General features: G+C 40.8%; 1 protein-coding gene across 12 annotated transcripts in view; it reads left to right on the plus strand.

Annotated features, from left to right (window-relative positions):
* The window catches only part of LOC141772195 (ral GTPase-activating protein subunit beta-like), a 33,978-nt gene extending 14,618 nt beyond the window's left edge, over nt 1–19,360 (plus strand). For 2 of the 12 annotated variants that reach the window (XM_074642928.1, XM_074642933.1), the window contains 22 exons: nt 10–211; nt 1,411–1,578; nt 1,738–1,852; nt 3,748–3,895; nt 4,032–4,096; nt 4,179–4,323; nt 7,121–7,257; nt 7,698–7,880; nt 8,713–8,861; nt 10,545–10,732; nt 10,932–11,035; nt 12,070–12,225; nt 12,381–12,446; nt 12,938–13,147; nt 14,064–14,222; nt 14,412–14,580; nt 14,720–14,842; nt 15,389–15,525; nt 15,632–15,740; nt 15,988–16,066; nt 17,765–17,913; nt 18,674–19,360. In XM_074642928.1, coding sequence (XP_074499029.1) covers nt 10–211; nt 1,411–1,578; nt 1,738–1,852; nt 3,748–3,895; nt 4,032–4,096; nt 4,179–4,323; nt 7,121–7,257; nt 7,698–7,880; nt 8,713–8,861; nt 10,545–10,732; nt 10,932–11,035; nt 12,070–12,225; nt 12,381–12,446; nt 12,938–13,147; nt 14,064–14,222; nt 14,412–14,580; nt 14,720–14,842; nt 15,389–15,525; nt 15,632–15,740; nt 15,988–16,066; nt 17,765–17,913; nt 18,674–18,867 — 3,155 coding nt within the window. In that variant the 3' untranslated portion in view covers nt 18,868–19,360. The remainder of the gene's footprint in view (nt 1–9; nt 212–1,410; nt 1,579–1,737; nt 1,853–3,747; nt 3,896–4,031; nt 4,097–4,178; nt 4,324–7,120; nt 7,258–7,697; nt 7,881–8,712; nt 8,862–10,544; nt 10,733–10,931; nt 11,036–12,069; nt 12,226–12,380; nt 12,447–12,937; nt 13,148–14,063; nt 14,223–14,411; nt 14,581–14,719; nt 14,843–15,388; nt 15,526–15,631; nt 15,741–15,987; nt 16,067–17,764; nt 17,914–18,673) is intronic. The other 10 variants (XM_074642931.1, XM_074642936.1, XM_074642934.1 and 7 more) reach the window with 7 other exon arrangements.
* The last annotated feature ends 3,907 nt before the right edge of the window (nt 19,361–23,267 follow it).

The raw sequence follows: 23,267 nt of genomic DNA on the forward strand, positions 1-23,267 counted from the left end.
TCTCTACAGCGATAGCCACTCAAGTAGGTCTGGAGCTGAGAAGGAAGGGTTCCCAAATGTCCACCGACTCCATGGTGTCCAACCCCATGTTTGACGCCAACGAGTTCCCAGAGAGCTACGAGGCAGGACGTGCCGAGGCCTGCGGGACTCTCTGCCGCATCTTCTGTAGCAAGAAAACTGGAGAAGATATTCTTCCTGTTTACCTGTCCAGGTAACCTAGTCAGGATTTTTTTCATCATGCCCAATTCTGATCTAAACTAACAACCGCCTAACTGTGGGCATGTGGCTTTAGTGCCGTTGACTGTTAAAGGGACCCTATGTGAGAATCAGAAATTGCTTGTTAACGGTGACATCTGTGGTCGTTAAGTCAACGACAGTCAGCGTCCTGTTGCTCGCGCTTGTGCTCGCATCTACGTAGTCAAAATAGTGAGGCGACACACAAAAGAGTGAACGTGATTGACAGCTAAAACCAACATATCACTATATATGCTTAGCAGTAATGTTAGTTTACCAAACGAAGGTTCCTCCATGAATGAAAGGCCCGGCCTATGTTGATCCTAGTGTTAACTTTTCCTGCTTCAGCCTCTCGAACGTGGTCAGAAGGCAGAGGGGTTACACCGTAGTTTTGGTCTCCTGGGTTAGATTCAATAACATTACTCACGCTGGAGTTAACCGCCGCCGTCACTCCACTCAGCAGCAGGGAAACAAGACACGGGAAAGTTCTATTGGTCTTGAGGAGCTGCAGCATTTATTTCTGCACAAACTGAAACTTCCACCGTACATTCACTTGATATTCTCAAAGCTAAACTAACGTTCTTCTGCTCCGCCACTCGCTTGTTTTCTCACACACTCGCAGCCGCTCTGTATCTCTTGCTTCACCACATACTTCCCAGGTGCACACACACTCTTAGCACTGGCTCTGCTATTCTCCAAAATGACCTACGCCACTCCGACAACACTAGTTCCCCCCCCCCCCCCCCCCCCCACCCCCCCACCCCCCACGTCGTCACATTCCTGTTTTTTGTGCTTCTATGGAGTTTGTGTTGGAATCTGAGTTGTGGTAGGGGCTGGTCGTTTGTTGGCGTTAGGGGACTCCATTTCTAACCGAACGTTGGCTATGGTTGCACACTGTTAGCCCCGTAGCGGAGCTTAAAATAAAGGCATTCGCACGCATTTGTTAGATTTTTGCCGGACAAAAAGGCCCGCATTCTTCACATTAAAAGCAGTCTACAGGCTGATAGAGGAAACCCAGAAAGTCACGGAAGGTCTAATTTGTTAGGTTAGGTTACAACCTGTTCACACATAATAAAAACATTTATACATGTAAAACTTACACACCTTACCTTACTTACCTTACCGTTAAGATTTTAAACTGCAAAACTTTGAGTATTCCTCTTTCTCCTTCTGCAGGTTCTACATGGTCCTGATTCAGGGTCTCCAGATCTCCGATTTTATCTGTAGACCAGTTCTGGCTTCTATCATTCTCAACTCTTCCTCTCTCTTCTGTACTGACCTGAAGGGCATCAATGTGGTGGTGCCCTACTTCATAGCCGCCCTGGAGACTATTGTACCAGACAGGTTAGACTGGTTTTGGATTACTTACTGTGTAATTGGCATCTTTTATTTCCTGGATAACATTCTCAGACCATGTAATGTTAGTGAGATGTCTCTTCAGAGGTTTTGAGAACATTGTCTTAAGTGTCTTGAAGTCCATGAGATTTGTTCTACTCTAAACAGGGAGCTGTCCAAATTCAAGATCTATGTAAATCCCACCGACCTGAGGAGAGCCTCCATCAACATCCTGCTGGCCATTCTGCCATTGCCGCATCATTTTGGCAACATCAAGTCAGAGGTAACAGCTTTCTGTACATCTGTACATTTGATATATTTTAAATCTGCCACTTTAATGCAGCGTTATGCATATGTTTCTGTGTAGGGGTGGCGTGTTATACCGGTATTGACGATAACGTGATATTTAGAAATGATATATTGATATAATGTTAATAAGAAACATATGATAATATCCTGTAAATAATCCAGTGCCTCTTAAATCATGTACAGTTATGGTTACAGACTCTCTCCACCTCCCTACAATCATATTTTGAGTGTAATTCATTTGCCAAAAAATAAACAAAACACACAATGAACAAAGTTAAAGATGAATTTGACTGATTGCATTATTATTATTTTTTTGTTTTTTCAAATTTTTTATAGATGTCGCAATAATATTATAAGAATTCTTTTGGCCGCTAGGGTTGGGCGATATGACGTTATATACCGCGCAACGGTAGAAATGTGTCCACCGGTAGAGATCTGGCAATACAGTTTTCCACCGCGGTAGCTATTCTGACGTGCCTCACAAGGTCACGCAATTTTTGCAGAAATGGAGGAGAGTGAAGTTATAAATACAGAGCAGGAGGAGGCATCCCAACCAACCCAAGGCGAGGAAGAGCTCTGGTTATACGATTACCAGACATCTGCACACTGTAGTTTATTTTGACAGCGTTTTTTCAGAAATGAAAGATGAGCAAACCCTGCTTCTTTTGGCATAAAATACAAATTTGTGTGATTTTATATTGCACTGACTGAAGTCAGGTTGGTATTCATTTGCACCTGTTAACCTTAAAACTAGAGCTGTCAAAGTTAACGCGTTAGTAATGCGTTAGTAATGCGTTAGTAATGCGTTAATAATGCAATCGATCTTCCGGAGGATGCAGCGGGCTCAGTTTTGAAGCTAGAGTGAAGATACATGGTACCAACCATGTCATACTAGCTTGTCACGAAGGAGGTTAAATAATGCTCCAAATTTTGGCGAGGAAAAACTGGCATGGTCATTTTCAAAGGGGTCCCTTGACCTCAAGATATGTGAATGAAAATGGGTTCTATGGGTATCCACGAGTCTCCCCTTTACAGACATGCCCGCTTTATGATAATCACATGCAGTTTGGGGCAAGTCATAGTCAAGTCAGTACACTGACACACTGACAGCTGTTGTTGCCTGTTGAGCTGCAGTTTACCATGTTATGATTTGAGCATATTTTTAATGCTAAATGCAGTACCTGTGAGGGTTTCTGGACAATATCTGTCGTTGGTTTGTGTTTTTAATTGATTTTCAATAATAAATATATACATATATTTGCATAAAACAAGCATATTTGCACACTCCCATGTTGCTAAGAGTATTAATATTTGACAAATTTCCCTTTAATGTATATTTTGAAAAGATAAAAAATGTGAAATTAATCGCGATTAAATATTTTAATTGACTGACAGCCCGTCTTAAAACCTGTAACACTTGAAATTATTGTTCTCGGGAACCTTAAAGCTTCAAGTGTTGTCACGTGTGAGGCAGTTGTTTTTGTTTGTGTGGAAGTTTCAAATTAAAGAAGAAAATAATCAAATGTGATGAATTACGGGATAGTTATTTTAAACCATTTCTTAATTGAATTTACAGAACAATTACTGTATCATGATATATACCATTACCGTGATATAAAATGACATATAACGTGATAGAGGATTTGGCCATATCGCCTACCCCTAGCCACGAAAATAGTGTAGTGAAAGTCTGATATGGTGACAGCCCTATTTCGGGGTCTGCAGTGTAAATCGAATCACTTTTTGTTATTGTAGCTTTTTCTTTAGCTTGTGTGAAATCCTTGTTGAAACATTCTCCGTACCATAAAGCTTCTTGTAGTGAAAACCTTGTACACTGGGTTCTTAAAAAATTTTGGTGTTGTGCTTTAGGTTCTGTTGGAAGGAAAGTTCAACGAGGAGGATGGATGGCCTCATGACCAGCCCGTGTCTTTCCTGTCCCTGAGGCTGCGTCTCGTCAATGTCCTCATAGGAGCTCTTCAGACTGAGACTGACCCCACCAACACACAGCTCATCCTGGGTAACTTTTTAATCTATTTATTTTGCCTCTCCGTGTTACTTGTGTAGTATTTTTGCTGACTTAACCATTTCCGGACTGTGTTAAAGTCTATTATTCTATGTATTGTTTAATTACTGACCCACCCCTCTCCTTTCAGGTGCAATGCTAAATATTGTTCAAGACTCAGCGCTGTTGGAGTCCATAGGTGCACAGACTGAAACAGTAAGTAACTGTAAGGATTTTCTAATGCTAGAAGCAGTGTGATGGGCTGGATATCAAGATTGCTGTGTTTTCGTGGTGGTAGGGGAGTATAGACGGCAGCCACATGACTGTGAGGAGTCAGAGTCACAGCCGCACCAACAGCGGCATTAGTTACACCAGCGGGGGAAGCACGGAGGCCACCAGCCCCGACTCTGAGCGTCCTGTCCAGGCCCTGCTGCGAGACTACGGTAAGACACACAGCTGCTCCACGTAAACTAATATCCTCCTCATGCTGGCTGAATTAACACAATGGTGCAGGCTTCGGTCAGAGCGTGCATAACAGGCTCGCTGGAACATTAATCAATGCAAAACATGTAACGTGAGAAATTAACACATCTGTTCTTTGTAGCTAACGTGGTTAAAGTGGTATGCAGAGTTAAGAAGCGCTGGGTAAAACGTCTTTGTAGGTGATACCAGCGTTATTTGCTGTGATGCTGTGCTGTTCTCTGATTGATTGGTTGCCTAATCAAAAGCATTTCAAAGATTTCATCTTTTCCTCATTAGGGCTGAGCGATGTTTGACTTAATGAATGTGATGTGAGAGGCTTTTTAAAAATACATATATATTTATAATTTTGCCCACATCTACTTTCACTGAACACAGTGCTGCATATGGGCGACTTTGTCCAGCAGGAAATGGGAGGAAGGGGGAGGGCTTCCTGTGGGACAGGACGGTTACATTGTTTCGTGAGGCTCAGGCCTGGACAGGAAACACAAGACTAGAGAGTGGGAAGGGGTCTGGAGACAGTTGTTACATACACTGTAGTCATCATAAACTTAGAAAATAAAAAAAATTGGAGTCACATCTACATCTTACAGAGGTTTAATACAGAAACGTGAACATAATTGCATTTTAAGGCTTTACCTAGTAGGGATGCACCGATACCGGATCGGATATCGGGCCGATGCTGACTCAAATAGCTCGATCGGGTATCGGTGACAAGTGGGCCAATCTATTCAATTCAATTCTATGTTTATTATGTCATACATTATATACTGGAATTTGAATTCCTGTTTTAAGTTTTGTTGCTGCATTGAAAAGGTTTACACTTGAATTGTAATTCCTGTTAATTTTTAAGATTTTTTTTTAATAACAATTCAGTAATTCTATATATAAATGTATCTGCTTGTTACATTTTGTTTTAAAAAGTTAGGAAAGCAATGTATGAGTCAAGCCTGATGTTACCTTACACATAAAAGAATGATCCCTGTCACCTCCACACAGTGAGGCATAAAGCTTATCGTATTGGCCGATACACAAAGCCCAGGTTTCGGTATCGGGATTGAAAAAGTCAGATTGGTGCATCCCTATTACCTAGTGTGTTTATACATCCTCAGGTTCTTTAGGTAGAAACTCTGAAATGGATAGTCCGCTTGAGAAATAATTACTCTGGATGGGACAAAAATAACAACGATAAAGGTTATGGGACAGAGGGTTATAGGAAGAACCAGGCAGAAGAAGAATTCTACTGGTGTCACAGCCTTTACTTGAGGCTCTGTTACTTCCACTAACATGCTTGATCAACACAAAGTCAGCCTTTACTTTACTCTGCAGTGATTTAAAAAAAACAAAAACTGTTTTAAGCCCTGCAAATTCTAGTTTAAGCTGAGAAAGTGTATGTTGCTGTCTGACAAGTTGTGGCTACCCTCTTCTATCAGTGTCAGCTCCACATGAAGCAGTGAAACATATTCAGAGAAATTCTATCCTTAGATCCTTACTAATTCATAGCAATTATTACTACTATTATTAGTATGATTATTTCACAGACCTATTTGTGTATAGTCATGTAATTTCGTATTAAATATTAAGTAGTTTTAAACTCTCAGGATTTTCACAAGATTGGCTTAGTAATGAATTCATTAATTTGGTTTTGGAGGATTATATCATAAATAGTTTTATTTTCTTTCAAAGTTAAAACTTGGTCGCTCAGCCCTACAGTGTTCTTCAGCAGTTTATTTACTACAGTGGAAACCGCTTATAGTGATCACGTCTGTCCGGGCCAAATTGATCGCTATAAGCGGATGATTATTATAACTGAATTTTTGTTGTTGTGCATCATTTCTCATGCAGATTACCATCTAAATGACATTTGTATAATTATTACATGAATTCAAAGTAATGAAACGGACCGCTTTGCTATTTACTGGCTCGCTGCCAATTTTTTCTGCCTTTTCCCTCACAAAGGATGAGGCATTGCAGTTTTTTGGCCGGCTCTGCAGCTCGAGCGTGCATGCAGAACGGCGCCCCTTTGCCAGTGCTCCTTGTGTTCTCACCCGGTAGCGGCATGGAGGGAGACGGGCGCTTGTCTGCATGTGAGCCGCAGAGCTGGTCGAGGATCGGCAAAGTTTCACTTTGGGGGCATTAAGTGACGAGGCCATAGCAATCCACTTGATGAGGGCAGCTTCAACCACAGGTGTTCTCCCCGTGCATGTTCGTTTTTCAGTCAGAGAAAATGACTATCTTTTTCCCGTCATGATATCAATGTGCACGCAGCATCAGCCTCAGGTATCCAGCTGGAAAGCAGACGGGCCGCGTGGCAAAGTATCAAGGGAGTAAAGTAAAAAACAAAACAAAAATTCAATTAACATTAGTATTACGTAGATTCAAAATGTTTTTCCATATGTTGTCATAAGCGGACTACTTGATTACTATAAGCATATTATTTAAACAGCATTTATAAAGGAATGATTCTGTCCCAGGCTTTTTGATCCATATATACAGTAAGAGGTTGATCTCTGTAACTGTGATCACTCTAAGCGGTTTCCACTGTATCTATATTTTGGTCTACCTGAGATTTTTTCTCAACATTGTGTGCTGAACTGATTTCAAACTCTATTCTGATGCATGTTTTCAGTATCTAATACCTGGGCATCCAGGACTTTTTTCCTGTTGTCCTATATACCCTAGCTGTGTTGCCTGAATTCTGCTTTGCTCTATTCTCTGCGGTGTTTGGTGTTTGGTATTTCGGGGTGTTATATGGTCTAGCTCTTCCAGATACGGCGGCAGGCCTCCTGGTGCGCAGCATCCACCTGGTCACTCAGAGACTCAACTCCCAGTGGAGGCAAGACATGAGCATTTCACTGGCTGCCCTGGAGCTGCTGGCTGGGCTTGCCAAGGTAAAGGTACAATGTCCCAACACCACAGAGACTCACTGTAACAATCTGCAATCATTACTAGCTGGCCAAGAACACGTCTTTCAGATCACCCATTTGTCAACAAGCAGATGCTGTTAGTTTAGTAGAATTAGTAAAATAGACAGTAGTTTACATTTTATAGCCCACCACAGTCTATTTCTATTTTAAATGTAGAGTGTTGGGGAGCAGAGAGAGAAGAAGCCAAGGCAACATTGAGGTTACATGAGGTTATTTAAATTGACCTAAATGCTAGTTCTAACAATAGTGTAACCTTAACTTTTATTTAAAACCACAATTAATCAAATGTTTAATTTACGAAGTAAACAAATCACATACACACCAAAGTCTACAAAATGTGTTCACGAGTGCATGAAATGAAGAAATGTGATGATACATTTTCCTATGTATTTTGTATATGTTTTAACCAGGTAAAAGTGGGAGTGGACTCTGCAGACCGTAAACGTGCCGTCAGCTCTATATGTGGGTACATTGTGTACCAGTGTAGCCGTCCAGCTCCTCTTCAGTCCAGAGACCTCCACTCCATGATTGTAGCTGCCTTCCAGTTTCTCTGTGTGTGGCTCACAGAGCACCCTGACATGCTGGATGAGAAGGTAGCTTTAAAGACTGAATTACAATTTGACTCAGATATGTTGTCAGTTTAGAGAGCAGAGGAGTGGACTCGAGTCACATGACTTGGACTCGACTCCGTCTCGAATCATAAATATGATGAGTTTAGGCTCAACTTGACAAACTCAAAAAAGACTTGCAACTCGCCTTGGACTTCAACACCAATGACTCGTGACTTCACTTGGACTTGAGCCTTTTGACTTGAAAATACTTGATACCTTATCCAAAGCCCAAAGATTAAAAAGTATGTTATTTACCATGCCATGAATAAATTAATTTCCATTCATTTCCTGAATCATTAACACGTTAGCGCTATTCATTCCCAGCAAGTAAACACTTAATACCCCATATTTCCAGACAGCATCCAATGAAATTGCAGGAGAGAACCATGAGGAACATTACGATACTGAGTGGTAGTTGGAAAAAATGATACCAAAGATAACTTTGTTTGCGTACAAAAACAATGCGGTGGTCAACCAAAAAACAAATTGCAGTATGTAAAATGTGCGGGTTGAAATTGGTGGAGAGTGCATTATGTCTTGTTTAGGACTTGGGACTTGCCTGTCTTGAATTGGGACTAAACTCAGGACTTGAGTGCAAAGACTTGAGACTTCCTTGTGACTTGCAAAACAATGACTTGGTCCCACTTCTGTTAGAGAGGGATCAAATTTGTTTTGGTAAGATTAAACTTCTACCAAAAACATACAGAAAATTGGATACCTTTCCATTTCTCTGGTCTAAGCCTCATTTGTGTGGAAACAAAACAGTGCACTCCAGCTCTGCGAACTTATCCCCTTTCCTTTTCTTCTGGATCAGGATTGTTTGGTAGAGGTGCTGGAGATTGTGGAGCTGGGAATCTCTGGCAGCAAGTCCCGACAGGAACAGGAAGTGCGACATAAAGGGGAGAAGGAGCACAACCCAGCTTCAATGAGGGTGAAGGACGCTGCTGAGGCCACTTTGTCCTGGTGAGATTCCTCAGAGTTTCTACAGTTTGTTAATATAGTTAATATACTGTGTAACACTTTCAACATAACACTCTGCACATATAGGCAAGGCATATATTGATTCAAAGTGCTCTTTTGTTTATCTTGTCATTTAAACCAACTCTGCTCTGTCAATTACATCCTGTGTCATCTTGACATTTCATATTCATTGTTGGTGTCTTGCCTGTGTATATACAAGGAATGCTGTTGGGTATTTATATGTGAATGTAGAAGGAGAACTCCTTTGCATATAGCCACTCAAAACATTTTGTAATGCATAAAACTGTAACCATCACCATTCTATGCTATGAACTGGGAACTGCAGCAAACACTAGCTTTTTCTAGTCGCGACGTCTCCTTATCTACAAGCATAGACACTTATCTTGATCTGCACAATGGTTGTTGACAAGCTAGCAAACAAATGGTCATTGTAGAAAATCGCAGTAGGACTGCTAATGTGGCACTGCATGCTAAATAGCCTGCAAACTGACATTATCAGTTGGCTCGTCAGCTGTAGCATTCGGTACTGCTTGCCTCGCCATAGCCAGTCACACAATAAACACTATCTAAAAAATAAAGTGGAACCTGTGTCAGGGCATTGACTAACTGGCACCCCAGAAAATAACAAAAGAAAAACAATCCAATCAAATCATCACAAGCTTAAAAACGTAGCTGCAAGTGTCAAGGGGTGCGTTCATAAATGCAATCTGATGTTATACACTGAAATGATAGCGCTGTGGAGCGTTCTATTTCTATATGAATTAACAAACGTTGCTGCTCTGAGTAGTGCTCTGAATAACTGAACGGTATATTCCAACAGCGCTCCAAATTTATGAACGGTCCAGTTTATGCCAGAGTGACTATTTACGAACGCACCCAAGATCAGTCAGTTTAGATGCAGAATAGTGTGGTCCTCCTTTTTCTTTATTACTGCTTAACATTACTCTCTGTCTTTTGAATTGTGAGCTACTGTTACCAGAGAGCTGCCCCCACCAGAGGCTGACAGGCTAAAGGGGCATTTCTGGATATCTTCCAAAGAAATGTTCTTTCTTCCTTTAAACAATAAAATGTTATCAGCAGTAGAGCTGTCCCAAACACCATCAACAGTGTATATTCAAGTCTGCGGCCAGGAAGGGTGGGGGGGGGGGCTCAACCTGCCGAAGGAGCACTTTAATCTCTCTGAGATGGACGGCATAGCACTGTAACACGGGTCATTCGGTTTAATTAAAGGCATTCATTTTTAATGATTCTGTTATTTTATAGTATTGTTGTTTGTATTTTTGTTTGTTATTGAATAAGAAGCATTTTCCAAACGGTTTGGTGTGTCCTATGCATGTATGTAATCCCGAAAGGATAAATACCCAAATCCCAAAATTGAAAACTTAATACCTACCCAACGAACGAATAACCAAATAGTCGAATAACCGGGTCCAGCCCTAATTAGCAATACATTTGAATTTCACTTTTACATTATTTTTGTCTCCAAAAAGAATGTTGTAACTTAGTTGGACTTTATATGTTAGTCATTCTACTAAATGATGTATCTGTTGTGTTTTTCTGCTGATACAATGACCTACTTTCCCCAGATTTTCTGCTGAATCTCCCTGCAGCACATAAATGAAGCATGTTTTCCCTATTGACCTAGTTTGCTGTGGTGTTCCCCAGTATCATGCAGGTGCTGGGGGCCTTCCCTTCCCCGAGCGGACCTGCCTCCACCTGCAGCCTGCTGAACGAAGACACCCTGATCCGCTATGCCAGACTCAGTGCCACAGGAGCCAGCAACTTCCGCTACTTTGTCCTGGACAACTCGGTCATCCTCGCCATGCTGGAGCAACCTCTGGGCAACGAGCAGAGTCAGTAGCTTAACATCCATCCTTTGACGTAATACCAGGTTATTGAGATATTGAGGAGAATTATGGCGTTACTTGGTTCATTCTTAATGTACATGTAGAGACCGTATCACCCACCATGTACCAAGCACTGCTTAAGTAAAATCAATTACAAACATGCCCTCCTGTTTCTTCATAAATGAGAGCATCTCTGTCCTCACAGACCCGAGTCCATCAGTGACAATTTTGATCCGAGGGACGGCTGGCAGACATGCCTGGACCATGCAGCTCTTCCACCAACCCAGAGGAGCCCGGGCCAATCAGAGGGTGAGCTCACACTGTGGTTTACTGCAGCATGCAAGATAACAATGCTAAACCATAGGGACGTTAATAATAAACAGTTTAACCGTTAACCGCCATTAAGAATTTTTACCAATTAATGTTAAAGGAAATATTAAAAATTAAATAAATAAAAAAATTAAATAAATAAAAAAATTAAATAAATGAAAACTGAGCAATACTCTGAGGAGCAGCTTGTCACTTAAAGGAGAGTAGCTGGTCCACCTTAACAGCCCACCTAAGTGAGTCTGAGCCGGTGTTTCAAGATACAGGAGCTTAGCTTGGGAATTGAGGAGTTGTAGCATTAATTCACCGATAAATAAACTGTACACACATTGCACTACTACGTTCACAGCTATAAGGCCCCCGACAACCCCACACTCACCGCCGCCAAACACATGGCCCATCGGACACTCGCTAATGTTACGCCGGGCTGACAGACCGTATGTGTGTGACAACGGTGAGCTCGAAGCCACCAGCAACGCTACATCTGCGAACGCAGCACAAACACACACTCGGTCTGTCGGACACTCGCTAACGTTATGCCGGGCTGACAGAGTAGCCAGGCAGACACACAGCTGACAACCTTGCAGCTAAACTAAATGATGCGGTGGAGAGTTACTGGGAAAGTGGCTGCATGTGTCCATGACAATACACGCAGCACCGTGGCTGCTACAGTAACTCTCCCAGACGGGTGAACTGGGGACTCGGTTGTCTGTTTTGCTCGTACACTGCAGCTGGAGGTAAATGATGGATTTAACCTTTTTGTGTATCGGCTTATCGTTGCAGCTGGGCACTTCAACCACCACAGCACCGCTGCATGCAACGCACTTATCTTGTTGGTTAACAGTTAGTAATCGGTTAACGAGGGTCAGCTATCGGTTTGAAAAAAAATTGCATCCATACTAAACCAATACCACTCCAGAAATGTTGTTAAAATGACATGCTTGAGTTTTGCTTTCGTAAAAGCTCCACATCTGTTTCGCTTATAACACAATCTGTCTACTTCTCTGCTTCTACAGCAGGTGTTTGTTCCCGAAGGCCGTCCAACACCCAACAACGTCGTGGGTATCAAGTACAACGTCAAGCAGAGGCCCTTCCCTGAAGAGGTGGATAAGATTCCACTTGTCAAAGCTGATGTCAGTATTCCTGACTTGGATGACATTGTCAGTAAAGAGGTGAGATTCACTTCCTGTCATTGATCTTGTATCCACATTATGACTAATAAATAAAAGATTCTACTTACTTAAACAAGATTGTTTGTTGTCATGGCTAAACCAGAGCCATGCAGGTAAATGAATCCCTCATAATATTTGTTATTATACGAACCCAGGTGTGTTGTATGGGCTGGCAGGATGATGGGAGAGCTACAAATACAATGATGAGTAATTACCCACACGTGAGTTGTTGGAGAGATGAAATTCCACTTGGGTGTCTCATGGAAAAAAGGGTCAAATCATCTGGTTTGGTGGAAAGCATATGATGATCTTAGAGGTGTGGTTTTCTCAATCCAATGCAATAATTTGTAGCTTTCAATCCGAAACCACGGTCTGATAAAAATGACCACAGAGTTGAATCAATACCTCTCTGACACATTAAAAGCTTCAAAAAAGACTGAAGTTATTGAAGAGCTGTTGCACTGGATTGGATTGTACAGGTTTAGTTAATAAAAATGGTTTCTCCGATTAAATGTTTGACACCAGTGTTTTAAAGCACAGGTGCACACTAGTGACTCTTTTCACATCAACTTTGGGAGCTGACGTCTCAGTATTTGGACTGTGGGACTTGGTCTTTGTGGGTTTATGGTAAATTTATGCAATCGAGTGCCATTCATCAGCCACATCCTCTAAAAATGATCTTAAAATTGCCCCGTCCCCTTCTTCTTTTCAGCTGGAAGTTCAGCATGACAAGCTCCGTATTCTGATGACCAGGCAGATCGACTATGAGAACGCCTTGGAGCGGCACAGCGAGGAAATGTGGAAGTCCAAGACTTACCCTGACCCACAGACCGACTGCAAACCCCCTCCACCCTCGCAGGAGTTCCAGACCGCACGCCTCTTCCTCTCCCACTTTGGCTTTCTGTCTCTGGAGGCGCTCAAGGTTGGTAAACAGAATTTGTGCGATCGTGGCCAATGAGAAAGTCTCTTGGATTGAAGTTGCGAAAAATATTTTCTGCCAATATCAAATGTTATATACAAGTCCTCCAGCAATTTATACTTAAATAGAATCCCAATACAAAAGTACCAGTTAAAGTTACGTCTGTGGAATGAATGAATGTGAATAAATTAGGGCTGTCAAAGTTAATGCGATAATAACGTGTTAATGCAAATTTGTTTTAAAGCCACTAATTTCTTTAAAGCATTAACGCAACTTGCAATGTTTAGGTTGTAACCATGTCATACTAGCTTGTCGCGAAGGAGGTTAAATAACGCTCCAAACTTGAGCTAATTTTGGCGAGGAAAAATTGGCATGGCCAATTTCAAAGGGGTCCATTGTCCTCTGACCTCAAGATATGTGAATGAAAAAGGGTTCTATGGGTACCCACGAGTCTCCCCTTTACAGACATGCCCACTTTATGATAATCACATGCAGTTTTGGGACAAGTCATAGTCAAGTCAGCACACTGACACACTGACAGCTGTTGTTGCCTGTTGGGCTGCAGTTTGCCATGTTATGATTTGAGCATATGTTTTATGCTAAATGCAGTACCTGTGAGGGTTTCTGGACATTGTTTTGTGTTAATTGATTTCCAATAATAAATATATACATACATTTGCATAAAGCAGCATATTTGGCCACTCCCATGTTGATCAGAGTATTAAATACTTGACAAATCTCCCTTTAAGGTACATTCTGAACAGATACAAAATGTGCGATTAATTTGCAATTAACTGGACAATTATGTGATTAATCGCAATTAAATATTTGAATGAATTGTCAGCCCTAGTATTAATACCTTTTTATAGTATTGTTATAGTTAATTTAGAATGCATGTAAATTCATTTATTATTGACAGGAGCCCAACAACAGTCGTCTACCTCCTCATCTGATTGGCCTGGAGTCATCCTTGCCAGGGTTTTTTGATGACATCAGCTACCTGGACCTGCTTCCATGCCGACCATTTGACACTGTCTTTATTTTCTATGTGAGGGCTGGACAGAAGAGCAGCCCTGAGGTGAGGGAACTCACAACAGATTCTGTACAATATAAAACAGTATACTGTATAATGATGATAATGATAAGTTTGGCTTGTATTTACTTACAACAGGAATGAAATGGCTTGAATTTAATCTTAAGACTTACGTATATGTATATAAAAATGTGTGGATAACAATGGGTGTGTTCTTGTGCTTGCGGTGATCAGATCCTGAGGAATGTGGAGTCATCGTCCTGCGTCCAGCCCCACTTTTTGGAGTTCCTGCTGTCCTTGGGCTGGCCTGTGGACGTGGGACGCCACCCTGGGTGGACGGGACACCTAGACACCAGCTGGTCCCTCAACTCCTGCTCCGACAGCAATGATATACAACAAACAGGTAAGCTACTAAGCCAACTGCTGCGTTGGATCTGAGGAAGACTTTGGACGAAGGCACATATTGGCATCTGTTTTTTATCTACATGTTGGATATTCGTGGTAGTAACTAAGTCAATGTTAAAAAAATCTTTTCATTGTAGAGGACGCAGCTACGCCTGAGGACACAGGAGGCTCAGTGTTCAACGGGGAGAAGAAAGTTTTATACTACGCTGATGCTCTGACAGAGATTGCCTTTGTTGTTCCATCATTAACAGAAAATTCTGGTCAGTATTCACTACCCTGATAAAATATAAAAATGAAACATGCTAAAATGGGTCACCAAATATACTTGGGCTGCCGTTACTATATGGGCGGCCCGCCTAAGTAAAGTCTATGAGTGAGAGACACTGCTTATGTTTCTAATCACTTTTACATTAAGGCTATATTTCATTTATGTTTCACAAAACACATAGTTTTGTTGGGCTGTACTGAAACATTCCTCTCATTGAGTAGGTAGTTGTATAGCAGCTGAAAAGGCTTTTTAAGCAGTTATTTTTTTTAAAAAAAGTGAAAGAAGGTTGTTTAATAAATTTGTATGATTGAACTTGTGCACATTGAGACAGTGTAATGAAATGCTGAATGACTTAATAACAGCTCAGTTATTTTTTATAATGAAGAGGTCTTTGTTTCCCTGGCACAAAAGGGGAATAAATAACAGCAACGGCGGGCAGGTATCTGCCCAGAATTTTGCAAACCGTGTATCCCTAATGAAAACCCAGTGAGGGATTCAGGGATGACAGAGTTGCCATTTGATCTTTGTTGTTTCTCAGAGGAGTCTTCGGTGCACAGTGACTCCACAGTGGAGGCAGACACCAACGCAGACATCATGCCTGGTTCTCTCAAACAACCCAATCTGACTCTGGAGCTGTTCCCCAACCATTCTGAAAACCTGGAGTCTGCCAAAAAGGTAGTGTGTATTCAAAGGAACTGTATGCTGACAGCACTGATTATGAGTGCTAATTGTTTTATGTAGCGTTTGCTTAAACTCCCTGTGTATTGTGCTATTTCTGTAGCTGAGTCCTTTGGTAAAGACAAAGAGGTCATCGACTGGAAAGTCTTTCCCACCACTGGGTCCTGAGACGAAGGTGTTTGTGGTCTGGGTGGAGCGCTTCGATGATATCGGTAGGCACTACCCTGTCCTGTCATTTGAGACTACTAGCAGTGGAGAATAATGTATTGTCTCTCTGTGTAGATTATTATCTATTTCTTTTTATAGCATTTCCTCTTGTTCAGTCAGTAGGTTAATCCACACAAATGTTTTCAGTGAAAGCTACCTCTTTAGCCTTAAAAGGTGGCTGTAAAAAGGTTTTTCTTAGGTATGTGACTAATGGATTGAGGTACATGAATGTCATTGTTTTTGTGTTTTTAGAGAACTTCCCGTTGTCTGATCTCTTGGCGGAAACCAGCACGGGCTTGGAAGCTAGCATGAGCAACAGCACTTCCTGCAGGTATTCAGCAGTTTACACTCTGACACACTTTGCTGCCAGTATGGAGAACATATGGTTCATGAATCTGTTTTGGTCAGGTGCAAAAATGAAGAAAGAGAAAAACAATTCTGCAAAATAGCATGTGCTCTCACATGCTGAGTAACAAACAGTGCACAAACACATGCCGTGCAAAACAGGAAGTACAACATGCAGTGTGTGCAAAAGCAGGCAGAGAAAAGGAACTGTGGCGGAGCTGTGACAACGGTTACCAGTGTGAACTGGCTTACAGGAAAATTAATTTTTTGTGAAACATGATTAATATGTACGTTGGTTTGGTCACCCTTTATAATGTTGAGATAACATGCTACTCAGCAGCTTGGTTGTGGATAGATTGACATTACCTGAGGCCACAGACCACAAGACTCAAACTAATTTAAATTAGGGCTGTCAAAATTAACATGATAATGTCGTGTTAACGCAAATTCATTTTAATGCCACTAAGTTCTTTGACGCATTAACGCAGGTCTGCGTGAAATAATTCTGATCGCATCCAACGACGCCCATATGAATTGCCTTCGAGAGCCACCACCGTATCGAAGATACACAACTTATATAAAGACCAGAAAGCAAAAGTAGCGGGGGACAGACTACGGCGGTTGCCTTCACCAGAGACTATTGGACTCCACTTAGCAATCCCAGTTACCTCGGGGTGACAGCGCTTTATTTTGACCCGCAGTGGGAACTTTGGTCGCATTTCCAAAATGTACATGTTTTTATCTAACAAAATATTCTGCTTCAATCCATATTTGTTGGCGTTTAGCCTTTCAAAAACAACATTTTCCCTGCAGTCAAAAATACAAAGGGAGGCATGTACCTGCTTAATGGGGCGGTCTAGCAGCAACCAAAAAGTGTCATAAATTACATTTATATTACCATAATAACAAAATATAATTTTTTTCCCCCATTTTTTAGGGTGCTGATTTCATAAAATATGACGACAGACATTCAGAGCTTCATTCAAAAACCTCAATAGAACCTTCAAATGCAAAAAAATGACATTCGTTATAGCCCTACATTGAACATAAAGTCAGTACACTGACAGCTGTTTGTCCTTGTTGGGCTTTAGTTTGCCATGTTGTGATTTGCGATTAACAATGGACAATCATGCGATTAATCGAGATTATTTTCATGGATTGAAAGCCCTAATTTAACCAAATTAACAATGCCACTTTTGAGAGGGTGTTGTCTGGAGGTGTGTGTTTCTGATACAACATGACGACAGTTCATTTAATTAGTGATAGAACTCATTTCCTGAATGGCCAGGTCCTTTGAAAGATAATGGGTGTTTGACATTTGTGACGATTGCTAATATCACTTTTTCTTATTTTCAAAGCTAACAAATAAGCTATTATGTGCAATTAAAATGCTGAAAATGGCATCAAGTCCAGTCAGGCATAGACACATTTTCTCTGCCTACATAATTGTTTCATGTGGAGTGAAAATCTATTGGCATTAGTTCAGTCAAGTTCTACGTGATTGCAGTCTGATCTGTCAAGACAGATCATATATACATTTGGTACTTTTATCATGTTTTGTTTTGTATTGTATTGTGCTACTGTTTTTTCAAATATTATTCTATATTAATTTATTGTTCTAGCTTGTTGCAAATCACCAACATCATCGTTGTCCTCTCTGTTTTTGTAATTGTTTCTGCTACAGGTCAGGGTTACTAGAGAAGGACGTTCCTCTGATCTTCATCCAACCTCTGAAGACGGGACTCTTCAGAATCCGGCTGCATGGCGCTGTGGGGAAATTTGGCATGGTGATTCCCCTGGTGGACGGCATGGTGGTCAGCCGCAGAGCACTAGGTAATGGCTCTACATGACTCTCTCTTTGTTTATTCCTCCCTACAGTACTATATACGTTTCCTTCTTTCCTCATCAGAGACAACATAAGCAACGAGTGTTAACGCATGACAGGGTTTCCACACGGAGTCTATTAGGATCATTGATGAGCTTACTGAAATAATAATATGTACACATAAATATTTTATGGTTGGCGTTTGAGTTAAATGGTAATAAACCCCATTTAATCGGTTTATATTGTTTTTCAATTCAGGAATTACGGTTTGTAACTGGGGCTGTCAAAGTTAATGGGATAATAACATGTTAACGCAATTTTTTTTAACGTCATAGTACCATAAAAAAAAAAATGATTTAAAGCATTTATCTATCCTGTACTGGTACATATATTTTACCTTGAAAAACATAATAAATCTCATTCTGCTTTTCAATGTATGTAATGCCACGCTTTGCCAGCAGGTGGCAAAGTTGGAAGCTAGGTTTGATGGTTGCTTTGGCTTTCCAAAACAGAAATGTAGAAGAGTACATCTTTTTTATTTATTTATTTATTTTTTAAACTTTGTCTCTTTAGTCAAAGCAGTTAGTAAAATGTTGGAATGTCTTTTCCATCCTCATTTTTATCTTCACTACTTTCATCTCGGTAGAAGGTGCATCAGTTGTTATAGAATTCATCCTTTTTTAAAAGATTCCTTTGTATACAGTCTCAAAACTTTCCTATTTGTCTACTTTGCCCTGATGAGCTCCTGTGTTTGCATCTTCCTCCCAGGGTTTCTTGTGCGCCAAACGGTCATCAACGTGTGCCGACGGAAGCGTCTGGAAAGTGACTTGTACAACCCGCCTCACGTGAGGCGGAAGCAGAAAATAACTGAGATAGTCCAGCGTTACCGCAACAAGCAACTGGAGCCGGAGTTTTACACCTCGCTCTTCCACGAGGTGGGGGAGGGAAAGCTTCACCTCTAACCCCCCAACCCTGTCCTAACACTGGCCTGCAAGCGCACACAACAACACACACACACACACACACACACACACACACACACACACACACTCTTGTCCTATACTCATACACCATTTACAACTGTGCGTACACACACACACACACAGAATCTTTATATTTATACTGTACTGTTTTGTTATTTATATGAATACATATATCAACACTGTCTGCCTTTGACTCCGAGAGCAAAGTGTCAAAAACCATGCCAAGGTGGAAAAAGCTGCATTTCTATGTCGCGGCGGCTCATTGAAGATTTGAATGGCTGCAGTTCAACAGTGACAGTCTCTCTCTCTCTCTCCTCATTTAGGTTCATGCTTCGTTGCAAAAAGAGTTTCTGCTTGTCATTAACTGCAATAGTTACACTGTTGGCCTTTCTGAAATTGTAAAAAGTTTGTCCTTTAAACCCTGTGATATACGAGTGATGGTTTGGTAATACAGAGCTGTGTCCAAAATCCAGATCTGCATATCTGTTTTTGTTTTAATCAAACAGATTTATGGTTGGATTTTTGCCAAGGAGACAACAAAATGTTTTGTAACGTACATCGCTGCTGCTTCGAGGCAAGTGGCTTCAAGAGAACAAACAATTGACCGCATTAACCCATAATCTACAACAAATTCTCATCTAGCATGCAGACGCCTGCTAAAGTCTTCCTCGTGCGAACACATTCGGCCATCGCAGCAGCTGACTGAGCACACCGATTTTTTGCCGTTTGTATATTTTTTATTTTCCAGATGATTTCTAGAACTCCTACGTTGTATTACTGTATGTGGGTGTCATTTTTGACACCTGTGCCGTCTCTGTGCCAGTCTGAAAGTCGTCCCATCTCACAACAGCCACTGTGTGTGTGTGTGTGTGTGTGTGTGTGTGTGTGTGTGTGTGTGTGTGTGTGTGTGTGTGTGTGTGTGTGTGTGTGTGTGTGTGTGTGTGTGTGTGTGTGTGTGTGTGTGTGTGTGTGTGTGTGTGTGTGTGTGTGTGTGTGTGTGTGTGTGTGTGTGTGTGTGTGTGTGTGTGTGTGTGTGTGTCCAGCCAGTCAAATCATTTACACTACAAGGAGTCATAGTGACACCTAAAAAGCCCATACATGGCATTTAAAGATTAATTTCCTGAGTCAAAACATAACGCTAGAACTGGTTTACTCCTAATGCTGGGTAACGTGAGTTTATTGATAAAGAAAGTGGTTACAGAGCTCCTGGAGTTTGCACTTGATATTTGCTGAGCTAATATGAAATGACCATAAAGACATTTTAGGTTTGAAGTCTGCCAATACCAAACAGAACTATAGCACAGTTGAAGTGTCTTGCTCCTTAAAACAAATTTATGGTGATGTATTCAAAGGCCAAAACACTCAATGTAACTTACAGCATTATATAAAGCTCTGACTGATCAAAGCTGTCATTTTTTTTTATTCTAAACCCCAAAAAGAGAATATTTAACTTGTCAAATATTCAATTTGGATAACTAAAATGTGCAGTTTTGCCTTCACACACACATTTTAGTAACTTTTTTTTTTTTTTTTTTGCTTCTCACGATTTGTTTCACTTTTGTTTACTCACTGTACTCTGGTTTTGATTCAAGCCCTCTCACTGTCTGCCTGTAACAATGTGAATTTATTTAGCACAGCGATGGAACAGGGCAAAACACCTCTAGTTTCTTTGTTATATTGGAAAGTCTTAATGCACTGAGCACATTTTACGTTTATTTTCTATTCCCTTTGGTTACCTTCCATGTCTTTTTGTACTTTTGTGCATTTTTGAAAGAAAACCCTGCTGAAGGAAGAGTTTTATCTTGTGAAGAGAATGAAGGAGAGGCGTCGTGGCGTTTTTAACCTATCATGTCTAATTGTGTGACTCACTTTTTATGACGGTGCTTTATGCACATGCCTTTTTTTGGAAGGAAAAAAAAGTACATTAAATATGCTTCAAAGAAACTACATACAATCAGTCATACATTGTATCCTATGTTACTCCTCCTGACGTTTGATCATATTTAAAGATTTGCCATGTACAGAAGCGGAGGATGATATGTAAATATATGATAGTGTAAGGCATTTACAAGTTGTCTGTTGCATTCCTCATCTGAGATGGCGAGCAAAGTTCTGTATGTATGCAATTATGTGTGGGAGCATCACAATGGGTATTGAATGTAACATGCATCAATTAAAACTATTATTGACATTTTAATTTTTCCCATTTACTAATACTTTGCTTTTTGTTTTCAGGATGTCTATGAGGAATAAAATGAAGTTGCACTTTTACTTTTTAATATTTAAAGCAGCAGTAGGCAGAATGTTTTTGGCATCATTGGGCAAAAAATCCATCATAACCTTTCAGTATATTGTAATTCAGGTGTTCTGAGAGAAAACTAGACTTCTGCACCTCCTCATGATTCATGATTCTGTTTTCAGGTTTTAGAAAATGTAGCCAGTCAGGGGAGACTTTGGCCAATCACAGGTCATTTCAGAGAGAGAGAGCGTTCCTATTGGCTGTTCATTCAACGGAGGCAGCTGTCAATCACTTGCAAACTCCGATCAAACGGTCAAACTAGGCAGCGCTGATCAAATATGAATTAATATTCTGTTACTGTCATGCCTATTTCTCGAGTAAAATATTTTCATAAACATCTTGTAGTGTACTGTTTAGCTGTAAAATTAGAAGGTTTGCTCTGGCTGGTGGGCGGTGCTTGGTATTTCCTCATCTGATCTCATCATGGCTGCCGGGTCACAAATTCTCATTTTAAAGCTGAGCAGTACACTACAAGATGTTTCTGAAAATATTTGAGGCAAAAAATTGCCATTACAATAACAGAATATTGATTCATATTTGATCTGCGCTGCCTAGTTTCACCGTTTGTTTGGAGTTGGCAAGTGATTGACAGCTGCTCAGAGATGGCAAGACTCCAGCTCGGCTCTGATTGGTTGTTATCCTCCGGTCTGTGAAATCTTGCAGATGCCATTAGGAGCACCGGAGGACACGGAGGCACGTGATTTTTTAATTCAGATTACCTTTCCTATGCACTATTGTCAGGATATAGTGATTGTTTTTTAAAAATAACTTTTTTTTTAATCATATTTGCTCTGATTCTACCCACTGCAGCTTTAACTGATGGACGTGTCCCCTCCAGAAGCAACTGAGGCTCTATATTTAGATCTCAATTACTTTTATTAGTTAAAGCCAAAATTATACCTAAATAAAATGCAGACTTTTCAGTTCTGAATATTTGCAGCACAAACAGAATGGATGTGGCTTGTGGCATCAACAGTGGTCTGTTGTATGAGTGCAGTGAAACAAGCCGGATATTAATTTGATAAAACAGCCAACAGTTCCAGGGCGAGAAACTCCTGCCACAGCAGGTATGCCTCCACGCCCTGAAGCTGTAATGAAATATTAACGTACTGTAACCGAATTATTATTTTACTCGGTCTACCATGACGACAGGTCTTTGATTTAGCCTAAGCTCAACAGTTAGAGCTTTTCACCTTCTTTATACATGGATGCACCCTGTTTGCATAGGCCTACTGTAGCTACACCAACAACATGTTCACAGAACTGGTTTAAATTGAGAAATTACCGTTTGAATTGGTATTAATACTGCACAAAAACAACCCATCCGTGATCCAGACACATAATAATGACAATAGTAGCACGAGACCAACAGCCCAGGAGCATATCGGGCACGAGACTCAAATGAGCCCTCATTCAATATGGACATATCGGAGTCAAAATAGGCATTTCAAATTAATGTGGTCGACCTGGCTTTGTAAGGGAGCGTGTTACCCGTTAGAAACATGGCTAGAAATAGAAAGTGAGATGTTTATCTGTTTTACACTGTGCTCATTCTGCAGGTGAAAGCTGCCCTTGTGCCTGTATCCACCAGAGGACGCCTTCCTCTTAAACATAGCTAACACTAGCTACAGGTGGGATTCTGTTGTGACAGGTAGGGGCCTAAACATTTAGCTAGCTAGCTAACTTACTCAAACATTATTTTAAATATTTAATAGCTTTATAGGTCATGTTCCTCAATTAGAAAACTTTAAAAAAACATTCTAGGTACATTTTCATAAAACCTTGAAGTCTTGTCATTTTGACCTGTAGTTCTGTCTTAAAGGTCCCATATCATGCTCATTTTCAGCTTCTTACTTGTATATTGGGTTTCTCCTAGAACATGTTTACATACTTTAATGTTTAAAAAAACCTTTATTTTCCTCATGCTGTCTGCTTGAATATACCTGTATTTACCCTCTGTCTGGAACGCTCCGTTTTAGTACATTTCAATGGAATTGCAACAGAATTGCATTGCTAGGCAACAGCTTGGGTCCATGTTTACTTCCTGTCAGCTGATGTCATTCACATACACTGCAACAGG

This window comes from Sebastes fasciatus, chromosome 8, assembly GCF_043250625.1.
Source record: "Sebastes fasciatus isolate fSebFas1 chromosome 8, fSebFas1.pri, whole genome shotgun sequence".
NCBI classification, from domain to species: Eukaryota; Metazoa; Chordata; class Actinopteri; order Perciformes; family Sebastidae; genus Sebastes; species Sebastes fasciatus.